The sequence below is a fragment of the Abramis brama genome (assembly GCF_963993115.1).
Source record: "Abramis brama genome assembly, chromosome: 7".
In the NCBI taxonomy this organism is placed as follows: Eukaryota; Metazoa; Chordata; class Actinopteri; order Cypriniformes; family Leuciscidae; genus Abramis; species Abramis brama.
This window is the reverse complement of record NC_139969.1, coordinates 32,833,856-32,849,506: the sequence shown is the minus strand read 5'-3', so window position 1 is coordinate 32,849,506 and position 15,651 is coordinate 32,833,856. Positions and strand designations below refer to the sequence as shown.

General features: G+C 41.6%; 1 protein-coding gene across 1 annotated transcript; it reads right to left on the bottom strand.

The window, feature by feature from the left end:
* Positions 1-67: 67 nt before the first annotated feature.
* On the bottom strand, positions 68-15,268 carry mb21d2 (Mab-21 domain containing 2). The gene is made up of 2 exons (XM_084119499.1): positions 14,967-15,268; positions 68-2,495 (listed from the first exon to the last, which is right to left on the bottom strand). Exons 1-2 carry the CDS (start codon positions 15,220-15,222, stop codon positions 1,225-1,227), a joined length of 1,527 nt encoding a protein of 508 aa, XP_083975625.1. The 5' UTR covers positions 15,223-15,268; the 3' UTR covers positions 68-1,224.
* Between the last annotated feature and the right edge of the window lie 383 nt (positions 15,269-15,651).

Here is a 15,651-nt window from a genome sequence, read left to right as displayed (position 1 = left end):
AAAAACGATTTTAAAGGACTGATTTTGACCAAGCAAACAAATCAAAGTTCCAAACCAACACAGCTTTCAAAACAATGCACAATTCTTTATTTACTGGAGGAACAACACAGGCAAGCTAGATGATTTTTGAGGTACAGTACAAACTACACGATTGATGTCCTACTCTGTATTTTTTTAGTTTGAGACACAATTAAAGGGATAGTTCAGCCAAAAATGAAAATTCTGTCATCATCATTAACTCTTTTAGTTCAAACCTTTATTCATTTCTTTCTTCTGCTGAACACAAATATATTTTTGAAGAATATGGGTAACTAACAGTTGCCACTGACTTCCATAGTATGGAACAAAAAATTATATGTCAATGGTGCCCCACAACTGTTTGACTACAAACATTCTTCAAAATATCTTCCTTTGTATTTATAAAGGTTTGGAACAACTTGAGGGCGAATAAAAGTGAACTATCCCTTTAACATTAGTAATGAGTGGGCTTATATTTGACAGCTGCTAGTCACTTCAGTAATTCAAAAACAAAATAACATCCTTTTATTCTCCAATAGCAGCAACATTTTCAGGGCTTCAAGTCAAGTACCCCCACTTTAGACAATTCTGCATTGTTATAGTTGAACGTTTTTGTCAATACAAGAACCTCACTCTAACTGGGCATTAATGTACATTCTTTTAATTGCACTTAAGGAATATGATTTTAATCGCCTATAGATAGAAAAGGTTTGGCTTTCATTGACTTTTTTTTTTCCTTGTTGCTTCCTCTAAATAAATAAGATATGTTAATTGTCCACAAAGATAAAGAGGTGATATATGGAAATGGAAATGTGTCGTCTCAGTCAGCACAGATGCAAAACACATGTCTGATTCTATTCTTCAGAATTCTATTCTGATTCTTTTGTTACAACAGACTTTTCATCAGAATAACAATACCATCTACAGGACATAAGCTATATCTTTTCATATACTATGTAAATCATTGTCCAGAATGTGCTAGACTTACACAGCTCTTCTTCTCAGAGTCACCATGATATGAAATCCCCTGAAGGTGCAAATAATTGGGATTTTCCACTCAGTAAGGCCAGTCTTATAGAGCTGTTGCAGTCGTTTCCTCCAGAAGATCCTCTCCAGTCTGATGTAAGCAGGCACAAGGACACAGCTCCAGTTTCTGGACAGTGCCATGCACACCCCTCGGGTTAAACCGAAAATAGACTTAAGTTTTCAGAAGAACTTGTCATCAATACGGAAGTGAGGTCGCGTGACGTCGTCAGGGTTGATGAACACAGAGATGGACTTGCCTGGATTCTCGGTTACCAACTGCTGTAGCTTCTTGGCCAAGCGGTCATCTGGCTGCTGGTGATCTGCTGAGGAAGGATCCGCCAGCGGAGAGGGCAGTCCTGAGGAACTCCCGCGACGCTGCATCTCCAGCGTCAGTCTGTTGGCCGCCTTGGCTTGTTCGATGATGGAGCGCAGGTGTTCGCCCGGATCCGAGCGCACAAGCGCTAGCTTACGAGCATGAAATATGGCGGTCTCGTCACACAGGTGCTCCAACATGTTACACTGCGGGATGAAATAGTTAGGGCAGGTCTTGTTGACAAGGCAGTGCTGCAGGTCATCAATGAGACCTAGCAGGAAGTGTGCAGCGTAGTCTTCCTGTGACAAATAGCTTGCAGGTAGTCGGTCACAGGCCCACAACATAATGCTGCGTAAGTAGTAGGGACTGATAGCTGTGGGTTGAGCCAGCAGCTTTACAACTATCGCCTTGCACGCCTGGTAAGCTTGCATGAGGCCTGGTGAGATGCACTTTTTCAACTGCACCTCGCTGCGGGCGAAGGAGAGACGCCACTCGTTTTCCTGGCAACCAGAGGCTGAGCAGGCAGGCAGCAGATAGAAGCCACTGATGACCTCCTCCTCTGTGATTTTGCCATCCCAGAAGTGGTTCTCCATCAACCAGCTCTGAGCAACCGCCGGCCAGCCTTTAAAAGACACCACAGGAACAATGTCATAAAGCATGCGGCTGCTCCCCACACCTAAAACCATAGACAGCAGCGTGCTGTGACGCTCGACCCGCTCCACCCTTGGGGTGCCCCTTTGTGGCTTGCGCTGTAACTCCGTCAGCACCAGTCCGACAGCTTCTTGGAACCAGTCAGCTACCAGTGTGGGTGAGAAGAAGTAATTGGTGGTGCCGTTCAGATGGTCAGTCAGCGTGCAGCAGTCTCGCCAACGGTTAATGGTACCCTCGTCAAAAAGTCGCAAGCTGAGCCAAGAATGACCCAGTGCTGAGTGGCGCATGTCCAGTGTGACAGGCTGGTTCCGGTCGTGCAGCTTAAGTGCAGGAACCAACAGGGTGAAGGCCATGTCATAGTCAGAGCCACGGTTATAGATGCCAAGCTCATCCAGATCCATGTCCACCACACCTTCTCGCACACCACCGGACAACAATAGGTACTCATTGGCAACAGGCAACTTTTGGTCCAGCTTTTGCACCATGCCTGAAACAGAGAAAAAACAGAGTATATATGGTATAAATGTACATCGTAACAAAGATTCTTATAGATGATAAGTGTACAAAAAATTAAATATTTCTTTCAAAAACGCAAGTACCTATAATTCTGTTCAATACAATTGAACTTCTCATTTACTTCTCATTTGTAAGTCACTCTGGATAAAAGTGTTGGCTAAATGAATATTTTGTCAAACCAACAAGTAGCACATAAGAAATATTGAAGAAAATGTTTTGTTTTGTCCAGTCCTATTTGTCCTTGTAGCAACAACTAGCAACTTATAATGTAATCCCAGTTCATAAGTGTCAGGGTTATGTTCTGTTTATTGTGTTTAGTTCTGTCATTCTACGTTTTCCTAATTTCCTAATTTCCATGTCTGTGCCTATTTCATTCTGTTCACCAATTAATTAAATTAACTTAGTTCCCTCGTTTAGTCTCGTCAATGGCTGTTTACATGACTCTGTCTTCAACCAAAAAAAAACACCTACACAAATCAACAAAATATAACATTTTGTCATCATGAAAAAGGTTCCACAACAGACTCAAGGACGATATGTTTTCGAAGGACTTTATATCAGAGGAGAACATTCTAAAATTGGGATTATAGTGAATGGTTCTGGCTTTGTGAAGATGAAATTTCATTGTTATCAAGTAAAAAAACAAAACACTTTTCCATTTTTAGCACATCCTTGTCATGAAAAAGTACCACTCCCTGTGCTTTCCAGTTCTTTGTCCAATCTAGTCCGTGTTTAGTGGTTGTTGTCTCCGTTTATCACCTGATTGTCCTTGTGAATTTAAAATAAAGACTATTTGTTTGATACTCTATTGTCTTGAGCTCATTACAGCCATGTGACAGAAGATTGGACCAATTAAGTGGATTTTTGCAGTTTTTTTCTTTTTTTTCCCCTCTTCCCCTCACATGTGGACCTGCCAGCAGTACACATCTTATGCCTGGAGCAGAATGACTGCTCCCTGGAATCACAGACAAACCAGACAGAAGTTAATGTCTGGGATTCTTTCTTTAGTAAAGACATGCAGTGTGAAACCTCCTGTTGCCGATGTGCACACAGCAGCAACTGAATGATACCCTAGATAGTCGTGCAGTGTGAAAAGAACAGTGACCTGACTACTTTGAAAATCGTGCCATGTGCATAATTCACTATTCAGACCGCTCGCTCGCTCTGCGTTTTCTACATCGCCAGGTCAAGGGCATGCCTCCCAGGGAATGGTCCACTTAAGGATTTCGCCGAATGTGTGGAGTGGGTAGTGGTGAATAACAACTCGGAATTCACCATTGGCCTGTTGGAAAACACCATTCCCACTCCAGACCTAGATCTCAATCAGCCTTCACACAACCTGATGGAGCTACAGCCTGATTCCACCGCATACTGTGGAGATTGGCCTGCCGCAATGAACGAGCCAGAGACTAACTGCGCCAGACATCGCCCCGGAGCACGAACCACATGGAGAATCTGACCAGGTGCGTGAGTCGACAACAACCCTGTCATCAAGGGAATACTAATGGAATTCGAAGCATGGATGGAAGCTGGGAATGAGTTCTGCCTGGCCTCTGGAAACTGTTTACAACTTTTGAGGATGTAATTCCCCTGTCTCTCCCATCCCTGCTGGTACTGCCCAGTCTAGAGCTTTCTGTTTTCCCACTGGTCCCATCCAGCCTAGAGTTTTTTTCGTTTCCCCACTGGTCCCACCCAGCCTAGAGTTTTCTGTTTCCCTGCTGGTCCCACCCAGCCTAGAGATTTCTGTTCCATACGCACATGCACATTACGTGTTCAGTCCAAAGGTATGCGCGTTTGAATATATACAGTATGTGTGCAGGCATGTAGTCCTTCTTTACAAATCAACCCTCAATAAACTACTTGTCTGGTCTTAAAAATTTATAATACAGATTTTTTTTTGTCGCGTCTGCGTAGCCATGCGAACCGGAATTATCCTGACAACAATTTATCTGTACTGAGGTAAAGGGAGGGGAAGGAGGCCTTCACAGAGGAGAGACTGGTTGACACTTCAGGACTGCGTTGTCATCATGTCCAGGTGCAGGTCCTTCATCAGATCTGGATACGGCCTGGATCCGGCGGACTGCGGTAAACCTCGGATAAATAGAGAGACTAATATTAGCGTAGACGCCATCCTTCTTATGATGTAACAAGTACATCAGGATTCATGGGGAGTGTTCCCGGTTCCGGCTGACCTAATCTATGCAGCCTAACATTGAATTATAGAAGTCTATAATGGGTTATGTGTATGCTAGGCCAAAGAGATGTGTTTTTAGTCTAGATTTGAACTGACAGAGTGTGTCTGCTTCCCGGACAATGTTAGGAAGATTGTTCCAGAGTTTTGGTGCTAAATAGGAAAAGGATCTACCGCCAGCAGTCGATTTTGATATTCTAGGTATTATCAACTGGCCGGAATTTTGAGATTGCAATAGATGTGAAGGTCTATAATGCGTTAAGAGCTCACTCAAGTACTGGGGAGCTAAACCATTTAGTGCTTTGTAAGTAATCAGCAATATTTTAAAGTTTATACGATGTTTAATAGATGCAGTGTTGACAGAACCGGGCTAATATGGTCATACTTCCTGGTTCTGGTAAGAATTCGAGCTGCTGCATGTTGGACCAGCTGTAGTTTGTTTATTAAAGGTCCCATATTATGCCCCTTTTAACAAGATGTAAAATAAGTCTCTGATGTCCCCAGAGTGTGTATGTTAAGTTTCAGCTCAAAATACCCAACAGATAATTTTTTACAGCATGTTTAAATTGTCATTTTTTGGGTCTCAGAAAAACACGCTGTTTTAGTGTGTGCCCTTTAAATGCAAATAAGCTGCTGCTGGACGACCCAGGGGGCGGAGCTTCATGAGCTTGCGCTCAGTCTCTCAGGACAATTTCATCTCATGGAATGATGATAATATCAGAAACTCTCAGTAACGGTGTTCATTTCGAGTCGGACAATAATGCCTACAGAGTCAGAGTGCTGTATAGAGATGAAACAGGTATAGTTTAGTAGTTTAAATACGGTTATTATAACGTATTTGTCATCTGCTTGTATGTATCCATTATTTATTAATAGCCTACAAGTCTGCTGTTTCGGACCAGGTCCGAATGATGATCAAACATATACTGATGAGTTTAATAAAGTTTATTGTACATCACACAAAAGATGAAGCGTCAGTTTTACTTCAGAAAATCACCGTAAGAGCTGAGTAAACACAGTAAGTTATAAGAAGTGCGCAAGTACATAAACGAATTTCGGTAGAGTTGAGGGAGCATTCCTGTGGGCGGAGGTTAGTCAAAAAACGGTTCTAGTGACGTCATTAAAGAAGGAAGTAGAGGGATGTAGTCCAAAAGGGCCGTTCGATGTAGGCGACTTCTGTTAAATAAAATATCTCGCTTGGCATTGAACTTTGAGCTTTGTAATTTTACAGATATTATTTATGCTCTAACAACATTACACACTAACTAAAGTTTGAAACATGGGATCACGAAGAATGGGACCTTTAAGTGTGCAGGGCAACCACCCATAATAGCATTACAATAATCTAGCATTTCATTGAGAGCATATGACGTAATTTAGATATATTTTTAAGATGAAAAAATGCGGTTTTACAGATACTAGACACGTGACTTTCGAATGAAAGATTGGTATCAAAGAGCACACACAGGTTCCTAACCGACGACGAGGACTTGACAGAGCATCCATCAAGTTTTAGACAGGATTCTAGGTTATTACGTGAGGAAGTTTTTTGTCCAATAATTACAGTGTCTGTTTTTGTGAATTTTGTGAATTGGAAGTTTCGTCAGGGTGTGAAGAAATATAGAGCTGCGTATCATCCAAGCGTGCTGCACAAGCCCTGAAAAGTGAGGCCAAAACATCTCGATTGCCCCCCGGTGACTAGTCCTAGTATAGGTCATAAACCCCGCCTCCCCGTGTTATTTAACGGCACGTGAGACCAACTAAACAATTAAATTACACTTCAAATATCTTTTTTCCAAAGTCATTTACTGTAGTTTTTATCATACTGATGTAAGTTCAAGTGTTTGTTTTTAAAATAAGTTTGTTTTTAGTTAGTTATCTGATGCTGTGGTGTGACATCATAATTGACAGCTGTGATTGACAGGTTCTCTGAGCGAAGTAGTCACTGAAGCACCAACAGACTTTTTTTCGGGATCTTCGGAGGACTGAGGAGATTGGAGCTTTAAATTTAATATCTAAATTTCTATAATTAATAAAAAAAAGTGCAGGAGCGTGTGCTTGTGATTGATTCATTGATTCTGCGAGAGTGAAGGCAGGGCCTTGATTTCGTGGCTTTAGTTCCTGCTCACTACTGCACAGACTCAGGTCCTGAGATCGCTACTGCGCAGACTCAGGTACCAAGATGTCAGCGCCATATCGGGACACTGGCGGCTTCACGTCTCACCAATGGAAGAGAGCGAAGGGGCGTCGTCCATCTTTTTTTACAGTCAATGTTTCATCAGCATAACAGTGAAAACTAATGCCATGCTTTCTAAAGATATCTCCCAAGGGTAGCATGTACAGAGTGAACAGCAACAGTCCTAGTACTGAGCCTTGTGGTACACCATACTGAACTTTTGATCGATAAGACATCTCTTCATTTACTGCTACAAACTGATAACGGTCAGATAAGTATGATTTAAACCATGCTAATGCAATTCCACTAATGCCAACATAATTTTCGAGTCTATTTAAAAGAATGTTGTGGTCGATAGTGTAAAATGCAGCACTAAGATCGAGTAACACTAACAGAGAGATACAACCACAATTGGATGATAACAGCAAATCATTTGTGACTAATGAGAGCTGTCTCAGTACTATGGTACGGTCTAAATCCTGATTGAAAATCCTAGCAGATATCATTTCTTTCTAAAAAAGAAAATAGTTGTGAAGATACTGCCTTTTCTAGTATCTTTGGGGTCGGGGACGGGTAGGTCCACGGAGGCTTCCATGTACGCGTTTTCGTTCAGAGCCAGCTTCACGTGACTGAAGCCAGCAGAAGCGGAGGAGCAGAGCAGTGAGAGGCGCTTGTCACTGCCGCGGCAAGTTTAAAAGGACGCACTGCACGGTTATTTATACACTGTTCATTCATATGCTGAGTCACAGGATAAGGAGTCCTCGTCATCGGAAAAGTCCAAAATAGACCGTAAAAGGAAACATGACCGGAGATTACAAAAACAAGGGCTAATGTCGGGATAGCTAATGCAGGAGAAAGCTTTCAAAAGAGACCCTGAAGTTGCCTGCTTTCTTCTCGACAGGTAAGTCAATGTTACGGTCTTAATTACAAGCTTTTTTTTCATTGCTTGGTTGTGTACTTTATTATATAGACAGTAGAACATTTATAGTTAAAAGTTAAACAGGCTCTTTGATGAATAGCAGCTATTGAGTAAAGTAACGTTAGAGAAGGCTCTGATGATGATGATATCTAACAATGCACGTACTTCAAAAAATATAACGAGTAAAGAAAGCATTACTACTAATTACCATAGTTAATGCTTTTCACAGTCAGTAATTCATACTGTAGCATTCTTTTTTTCGTTGTTTCAAGTTTCAGTTTGTTTTAAATAACAAACCTGTTCACCCGAAGAAAAACTCGAAGTGCTATTATAAGACATCCTGTCATAGCTTTTTGGTACATAACGGCTACCGTAGATGCAACGCGCATTTGAAAAAGTGAGGCGCTGGAGATCATTATTCGTTTGAATGCAAAATACAATTTCACCACTAGATGGGAGAAATTCCTACACACAGTCCCTTTAAGAAGAGAATCTATTACCTCTGGAAGCATCTTTTTCAGTAGCTTAGTCAGTATAGGGTCTAACATACATGTTGTCGATTTAGATGATTTAACGAGTTAAAAAAATTCTTCCTCTTCTACAGCAATGAATGAATCGAATTTTTCCTTAGGGAGACTACAATGCACTGCCTGATGCGATACTGTAGTAGACGGTTGCATAGTTATAATTTTCTCCCTGATATTATCAATCTTATAAGTGAAGAAGTTCATAAAGTCATTACTGCTGTGCTGCTTGGAAACGTCTGGGCTTGAAGCTTTATTTTTCGTTAGTTTAGCAACTGTTTCAAATAAATACCTTGGGTTTTGTTTATTTTCTTCTAATAGGGTTGAAAAATAAGCAGATCTAGCAGCTTTTAAGGCCTCTCTGTATGCAATCGTGCTCTTTCCACGAAATGAGAAATACCTCTAGTTTTGTTTTCTTCCAGTTGCGCTCCATTTTTCTCGCTGCTCTCTTAAGGGCCCGAGTGTGCTCATTGTACCACGGCGTTGGACTATTTTCTTTAATCTTCTTTAAGCGTGTCTAAAGTGCTGGAAAAGGGAGAGTTAAAAGTTTCTGTCGCAATATTGAGTTCTTCTAAGCTATCTGGGATGCTGAGATGATGAAACTGATCAGGAAGATTATTAATAAATCAATCTTTAGTGGCAGAAGTGATAGGTCTAACATATTTGTAACATGGAGTCGGCTTTGCAGCCTTTAAGCCTTTAGCCGGCTTTGCAGGCTAAATTAAGTTTACACGAGATTAGATAATGATCTGAGATGTCTTCGCTCTGCTGCAGAATTTCAACGGCATCAACATTGATTCCATGTGATAATATTAGATCTAGAGTATGATTACGACAATGAGTAGGTCCTGACAGAGTTAAGAATGTCTTTAAATGCCAATCCCAATGCATATTTTTTGTTATCTACATGTATATTAAAATCACCAACAATTTGGACTTTATCTGCAGCCAGTACTTACTCTGATAGAAAGTCAGCATATTCTTTGATAAAGTCTGTATGGTGCCCTGTTGGCCTGTATACAGAAGCCAGCACAAATCTCAAACGTGATTTATCATTTACACTAGATATTGTTACATTAAGCACCAACACTTCAAAAGAATTATATTTGAAACTAGACTTCTTAGTAATTCTGAAAATATTTCTAAATATCACAGAAACACCTCCCCCTTTGCCTTTCAGACAAGGTTCATGTTTATAACCGTAATCTTGGGGGGTGGTCTCATTGGGTTAGGAAGTTTTTTGTATTTCCTAATTCGGGGAACAGACAGTCTCTATATGATGATATCTAGGTGAAAGAGTCTCTATGTGATGGGATTTATCTGACCTCAGTGACGTGAGACAGCTAGCAGACGGTCGGTTTAGCCTGTCTGCTTCCTGACCTGAGCCCCAATTCATGTTTGAGCTCTAATACTATGTGCCACAGTGCTTTAAGTACTACAGTGCATCTCATCCTCATGGACTGCAGCTGATTTGCCAGTTCTTGCTGTGAGATGTTAGTCCACTCTTCAACCAAGGCATTTGCAAGTTCTTGAACATGTCTGTTTGGACATTTGGTTACATGTGGTTTGGCACCACAAGGACGATCAGCTATCCTTCCTGTCTCCCTGTAACTTTCTTAGGCATCTTGCATTACGGACATTGCTGTTTACTGCTCTGCTCACATCTGCAGTCCTCATGTCTCCTGCAGCAGGACTATGGCATGTTCACGCAGGTGATCAGGGACCCTGGCCATCATTTTCCTGGTGCTTCTCAGAGTCAGTAAAAAAGGTCTCTTTAGTGTCCTAAGTTGTTTTCACTGTGACCTTCATTGTCTACCGCCTGTAAACTGATAGTGTCTTAAAGACTGTTCCACAGGTGCATGTCCAATAATTGTTTGTGGTTCACTGAACACGCATGCAATTTTTTATTTTTTTGTATTGATTTAGTATTTATATAAATTAACATTAACCTAGATAAATAAAATGTATGCGTCACAGTTTGTTTTCATTAGTCTCATGTTTTCCTTTGTTTAGTTTAACATGGTCACCATGTTCATTTGTGTTTGATTAATCATCCTCATTTGTGTTTGCTTTATAAGTTTGTCCCTCACATCCATTCTCTGTCCGATCACCGTTATGTGTAAGTGTGTGTTGCTCAGCCTGTTTACCTGTCTACTGGATTATTTTTAAAACATTGTATTGGATATTATCTTCTTCGTCTGTCTTCCTGCAACCCACCGTGACAGATGATCGGACCACCCAATATGGACGAACGGGCAAAGTTTATCATCCTGGCTCAGGAGAGCCATAATTTCTTTGCTTTTTTCAAAGACTTTGTTTGTTTGGCCGTCACCAGCTCCCTGGACGACGAGACCTTAAAGAACCTGTTCGGGATCGGGGTGAACTTCCACAACACCATCAACCTTCCAGACACCACCGGACTGAGTTGGAGGGAAGCTGTCATGAGGTGTCTGGAGAGCGTTGCGTCCCGATCCAGACCACAGCCAGACCCAGAGCCCGTTTCACCACCATCGACCACGGAGAAGTCACGTGAGCCCCCTGCAGACCGAGCGGCACCACCTGCGACAAGCGAGCCAGAGCCCGAAGATAAGAGGACAGAGCTTACCATCACCCTGGAAGCAGTGCCCCAGCGTAGATCTGACCAGGGGTGTAATCCCGAGACACCATTGGCCGAGGGAACTGGAACGGGGGACTGGCTCATAGGTTTTGATGGGGAATTGTTAACTCCCATCCAATCCCACCCGCTAACTGAATCATCTATATTACTCAAAGAGAACGTTGAGAACTAGGAACTTTTTTTGCCCTATCCTGTGTGAACTGTGTAATGATTACCTATGTCATCTCAAGTCTTGTTTCATCACCACCACCACAGAGCTCAGCCAGTCCTCCAGTCCCATCGCTGCCGGATGCTTGCAGCCCTGCGCCGTCTCTGGGGACGGGAGTCACTGCATTGACGTCGAGCCGCAGGTCGAGCAACCACCAGCAGCACCTATCCAGGAGGATCCTTCGGCTCTGCCTCTGGCCTCGGATCTCTTCGCTCCATCTTAGCATGTCGACCTGTTAGCTCCGTCTTGGCTCCTCCCACCTTCGGCTCCACCAGAGACCCTCAGTCTAGTGGCTCCTCCGGATTCCCTCATCCCACCAGCTCCCCCTTGGTCAGTCGTCTCACCACTTCTGCCAAGGACTTTCAGGCCATCCGCTGCACTCCGTCCCTCCACCCCTTCAGCTGCAGCAGGTTCCTCTCTCCCATCGGCACCGCCTCTGTCCTCGCTCACACCGTCGCCGCCCCAGCCCTCGGGTACGCTGGCTCCACCTACGACGCTCGTCGCCGCGACATCGCCTGGGTATCCTGCACCAGCGATGTCGCTCAGCTCCCTCAACCCTCGGTGTTCACCTGCGGATCCACCGGCTCTGTCTCCGTTGTCGTCCCCCAGTCGTCAGCCTCATCACCATCTGGACTCCTCCCTCTCCCGACTCCGCCGTGGTCTGTCGGCACTGGGGAGCTCTGGGTCTGTGCTTGCGGACCATCTCCACCGTCACTGCCAGGGGATCATCGTCCTGCCATCACCTGCCCTTCTCCAGCTCCTCACCCGCCTTCAAAACCTCCTCCCTCATCTGTTTATGTTCTTCTTACGGCGCGAGGTCGCACCTACTCAGAGGGGGCGTTATGTTTGTTTTCATTAGTCACATGTTTTCCTTTATTCAGTTTTCCCGCCACTCCTTTGTTACCATGGTCACCATTATGAGTTCATTTGGTTCAGCTGTGTTTGATTAATCATCCTCATTTGTGTTTGCTTTATAAGTTTGTCCCTCACATCCATTCTCTGTCCATTCACCGTTATGTGTAAATTTGTGTGTTGCTCAGCCTGTTTACCTGTCTACTGGATTATTATTAAAACATTGTATTGGATATTATATTCTTTGTCTGCCTTCCTGCAACCCACCGTGACAGTATGGTCATTGTTAGTTCATGATACTTAATGGATTAACTTATGGTAATGAATTGAAGTTTATTGTAGTGTTACTGTCATTTGTTGTCTAGGATGCATTTGTTTCTATACTATACTATACTATAAAAATGATCAGTTTTTACTCTTGTCATGTTTAAGAGGCCTCATGATTGTTCATGCAATGAATGTGATGTTGTTATTAGGTCTTCATGTACATTTCTTATCCACATATAGGATTAATTACATAATATTGAACAATTTAAGCTTCCTGTCACATGACCAAAAGCTCTTCCTCTTCACTGATGAAGACAGCAGAGCACTTTCTTTTGGCGTCTATTTCCAGTGGATCAATAAGAGGACCTGAAAGTTGACACCAGCAGCACAAGGTAAAAGCATCAGGAAGGAGGAGGAACGTAACATTTACATTTGTTCACACTCTATTGTATGCCTATACTGGCTTTTAGGGCACAGAGAGTTGCTGCTGAGCAAGGATGCAGCTGGCGGTTTAATGTTCTCAAGCATGTCTAATTGTTCTTAAGCATCCAGGCTCACACAAGCTGAGCTTTCATCTGTCCCCATTGAGGATGGGGATGCACTCAAATATTTATAGCTGTTCCCTGAATGGGGCAGTTTGACTCAGTGTCCTTGGAATCATTCACTATGGTACATTTCTTTACCCTCTTTTGTCATTTACCATATATTTTTAATATCTCCTAACACTTCTAATGACAAATTTCCTTACAAAAAGTAGGGCAGCACAGACTGTTTTGTTTTTTTCACATATCTACTGCTGAGTGTTATGCTCACTTAATAAGTTTTAGTTCTGAAAGCAAAATGGGGGGTCCAACCCGGTACTAGAAGTGGCCGGTGAGTGTATGCATATATATCACTGAGAATGCATAAATTCCCCCTTAAACCTGATATCTGGTCATCTCTGTTGAGGAATCTTGACCCTCTCCGGCAGGCAGGTCTAAGCATAAACTGCTCTTTCAAGTCCTAATTTAGTTTTTTCTTTTCAGACATTCAGAAGTTGACTTGATTTGGTGTTTTGGATCATTGTCTTGCTGCATCATCCAAATAAACTTCCGCTCATGCACGGACATTCTCCTGAAGAATTGTCTGGTCTACAGCATAATAAGAATTACGTTCTTATAGTGGAACACTGCATTTGTTTTACAGAAATGTAGTTGTTTTGATGGTTTCCAGATTATGGGAACAATTACTTTTTTCACAGGGACATTATAGGTAATTGATGCATTTTTTACAAATAGAATTAAGGAAAAAATTATTTTAAAAGAATGCTTTATTTTTCTCTGGTTTCCATAGTCTAATATACATGTATATGTGATGATTTGAAGCCATTCAAATACTTTTTTCATGGCAGTATAATTCAAAGGAATTTAGTAAACATCTGAGATAAAACAATATAATTTTACACAGATAGAAAAGCTTACTTATTACAACACTAAAAAATATATATATCTCATATTAAACAATAGGAATTAGTTCTTACCCAGTTAAACCTTCCTTCCTACAATTCCCCCTGATGTTTAGCAAAAACCCAAACTATTCCCACATCCCTCCACCCATCATTCTTTAAATCTGTCTCCCACAGAGATTCCAACTCTCAAAGACATGCAGTGTCACTTTTGTTCCATCTGTCTCATTTGCATACACAGACACTGCAGGCCAATCAGCCTCCTGCTTTCTGAATTGAGCTGGGTGAATGGCAGTGAGTGAAAGTGTGAGAACAGAATGAGAGGAAGCTGTACATTACTTCTGCCTCAATGGATGGGTTCCCATAATTGCCTGAATGCCTCCTAACACCCACTTCCCCCTAGTTTGGAAATAAACCCAGTGCTGGACAGGCCTATTGAATTTCTGTGAAAAATATCCACAATTCTAAATCTGTCTTAGATTAGTCATACAATTATGTTAAATTTTAAAAAAAAAGATTTAAGGTTTATTACATTTTACATTTACATTTATTCATTAGCAGACGCTTTAATCCAAAGCTTTTAATAAATATTAAATTCTAACTGAACTCAAGTCATTCACTTTTTCATTTATTTTTAAACTAACCCCAATATATACAATATATACATTATCAATTTATGCACCATGTTTGCTCTGTCCGTACTGCTCTTTGTCAAAGGTACTTCATTTTTTCATGTGTAAGCGGTTAGAGGGATTCAACATGTGGACATAATCATTCTGATCCCTTCAAATAGATTAGGGGCATGCATTCATCCGACTACTGTGGAATTATTCTGCAAGAGGTCAAACATAAACCTGCTTAAGAACAGACCAAAATGGATTCAGTGTTTGGATAATGTAAGATGCTAAGATGTGGCATAAAGCATAAAGCACTATACAGATTGTAACTCACCTTCATCATACATTGACCAACCTATGCAAATTAAGTTAAAATAATTTCATAACCTAGATTAATATAGTATAAATCTATTAATCTAAAACCTCTTACATATGAAATACGGGTGACATTTTTTTAATTTTTTTTTTTTATGGTACAGTACATCTGACCATTTCTTTATAGCATACCATTATAATAGATAACCTATTATATTATCACTTAAACAGAATAAAAATGAATTATGGGCCTAATAAATAACAAATCTGATAATTTGAACAAAATATTAATAGGTTTGAAGATGCTATTACCGAGCATAGAGAAGATGAAATCCTTGGCGGTGTGTATTTCCAGTGCCCTCTGGTCATCATACTCTCGTTGGTCTTGTTTGCTGAATTCATGGATGAGTCGGTTGAGCTCCTCGATCTTCACTCCGGACCTGAAGTCCAGCTCGTGGCAGCACCACAGCTTGTGGTTGTTGTTGTTTAAGCCTCCCGGTGCGGCGGTTGGACTGTTCCCCAGGCTGCTAACGGATCCGGTCCGGCTGCTCGGAGCTGGGACCGCCATCTTCACGCCAGAAGTACCGTCGGGATGCGACGCTTCTCGTGGACGTGGTGGGTTCCCCTCCTTTTTTAATAGATCAGGTGGTCTTTGAATGGAGCCGTGATGTCATGCGATCCACATGCAGCCACATACAGAACAGCCCATTTCAAAATAAACATGAGAAATAGGTAGTGGAAAATCGAGTAGTAGCCTGTAGTCTATTTTGGTTCAGACATTTGTAAATCGTAATTTTGCACGTTTGTAAAACGAAACATAAGCCTAGTGTTGATAAATAGGCTAGGATATATTAGAGAGAAAGAGTTTAAAAAAACAACAGCCCATTTATTTAGTTTACAAAGGATGCATTAAATTGATATATAGAAATTGACAATTCAGCAGTTATTTTTTTGTTTGTTGTTGTTGTTGATAATACTGTATTTTACAGTGTCCGTC

Bases quoted from the DNA above. Each gene is read 5' to 3' on its own strand.
- mb21d2 (XM_084119499.1), bottom strand. From the start codon at position 15,222: ATGGCGGTCCCAGCTCCGAGCAGCCGGACCGGATCCGTTAGCAGCCTG. The intron at 2,496-14,966 runs GTAATAGCATCT...TCTCTGTTTCAG, and splicing joins TTTCATCTTCTCTATGCTCG to GCATGGTGCAAAAGCTGGAC.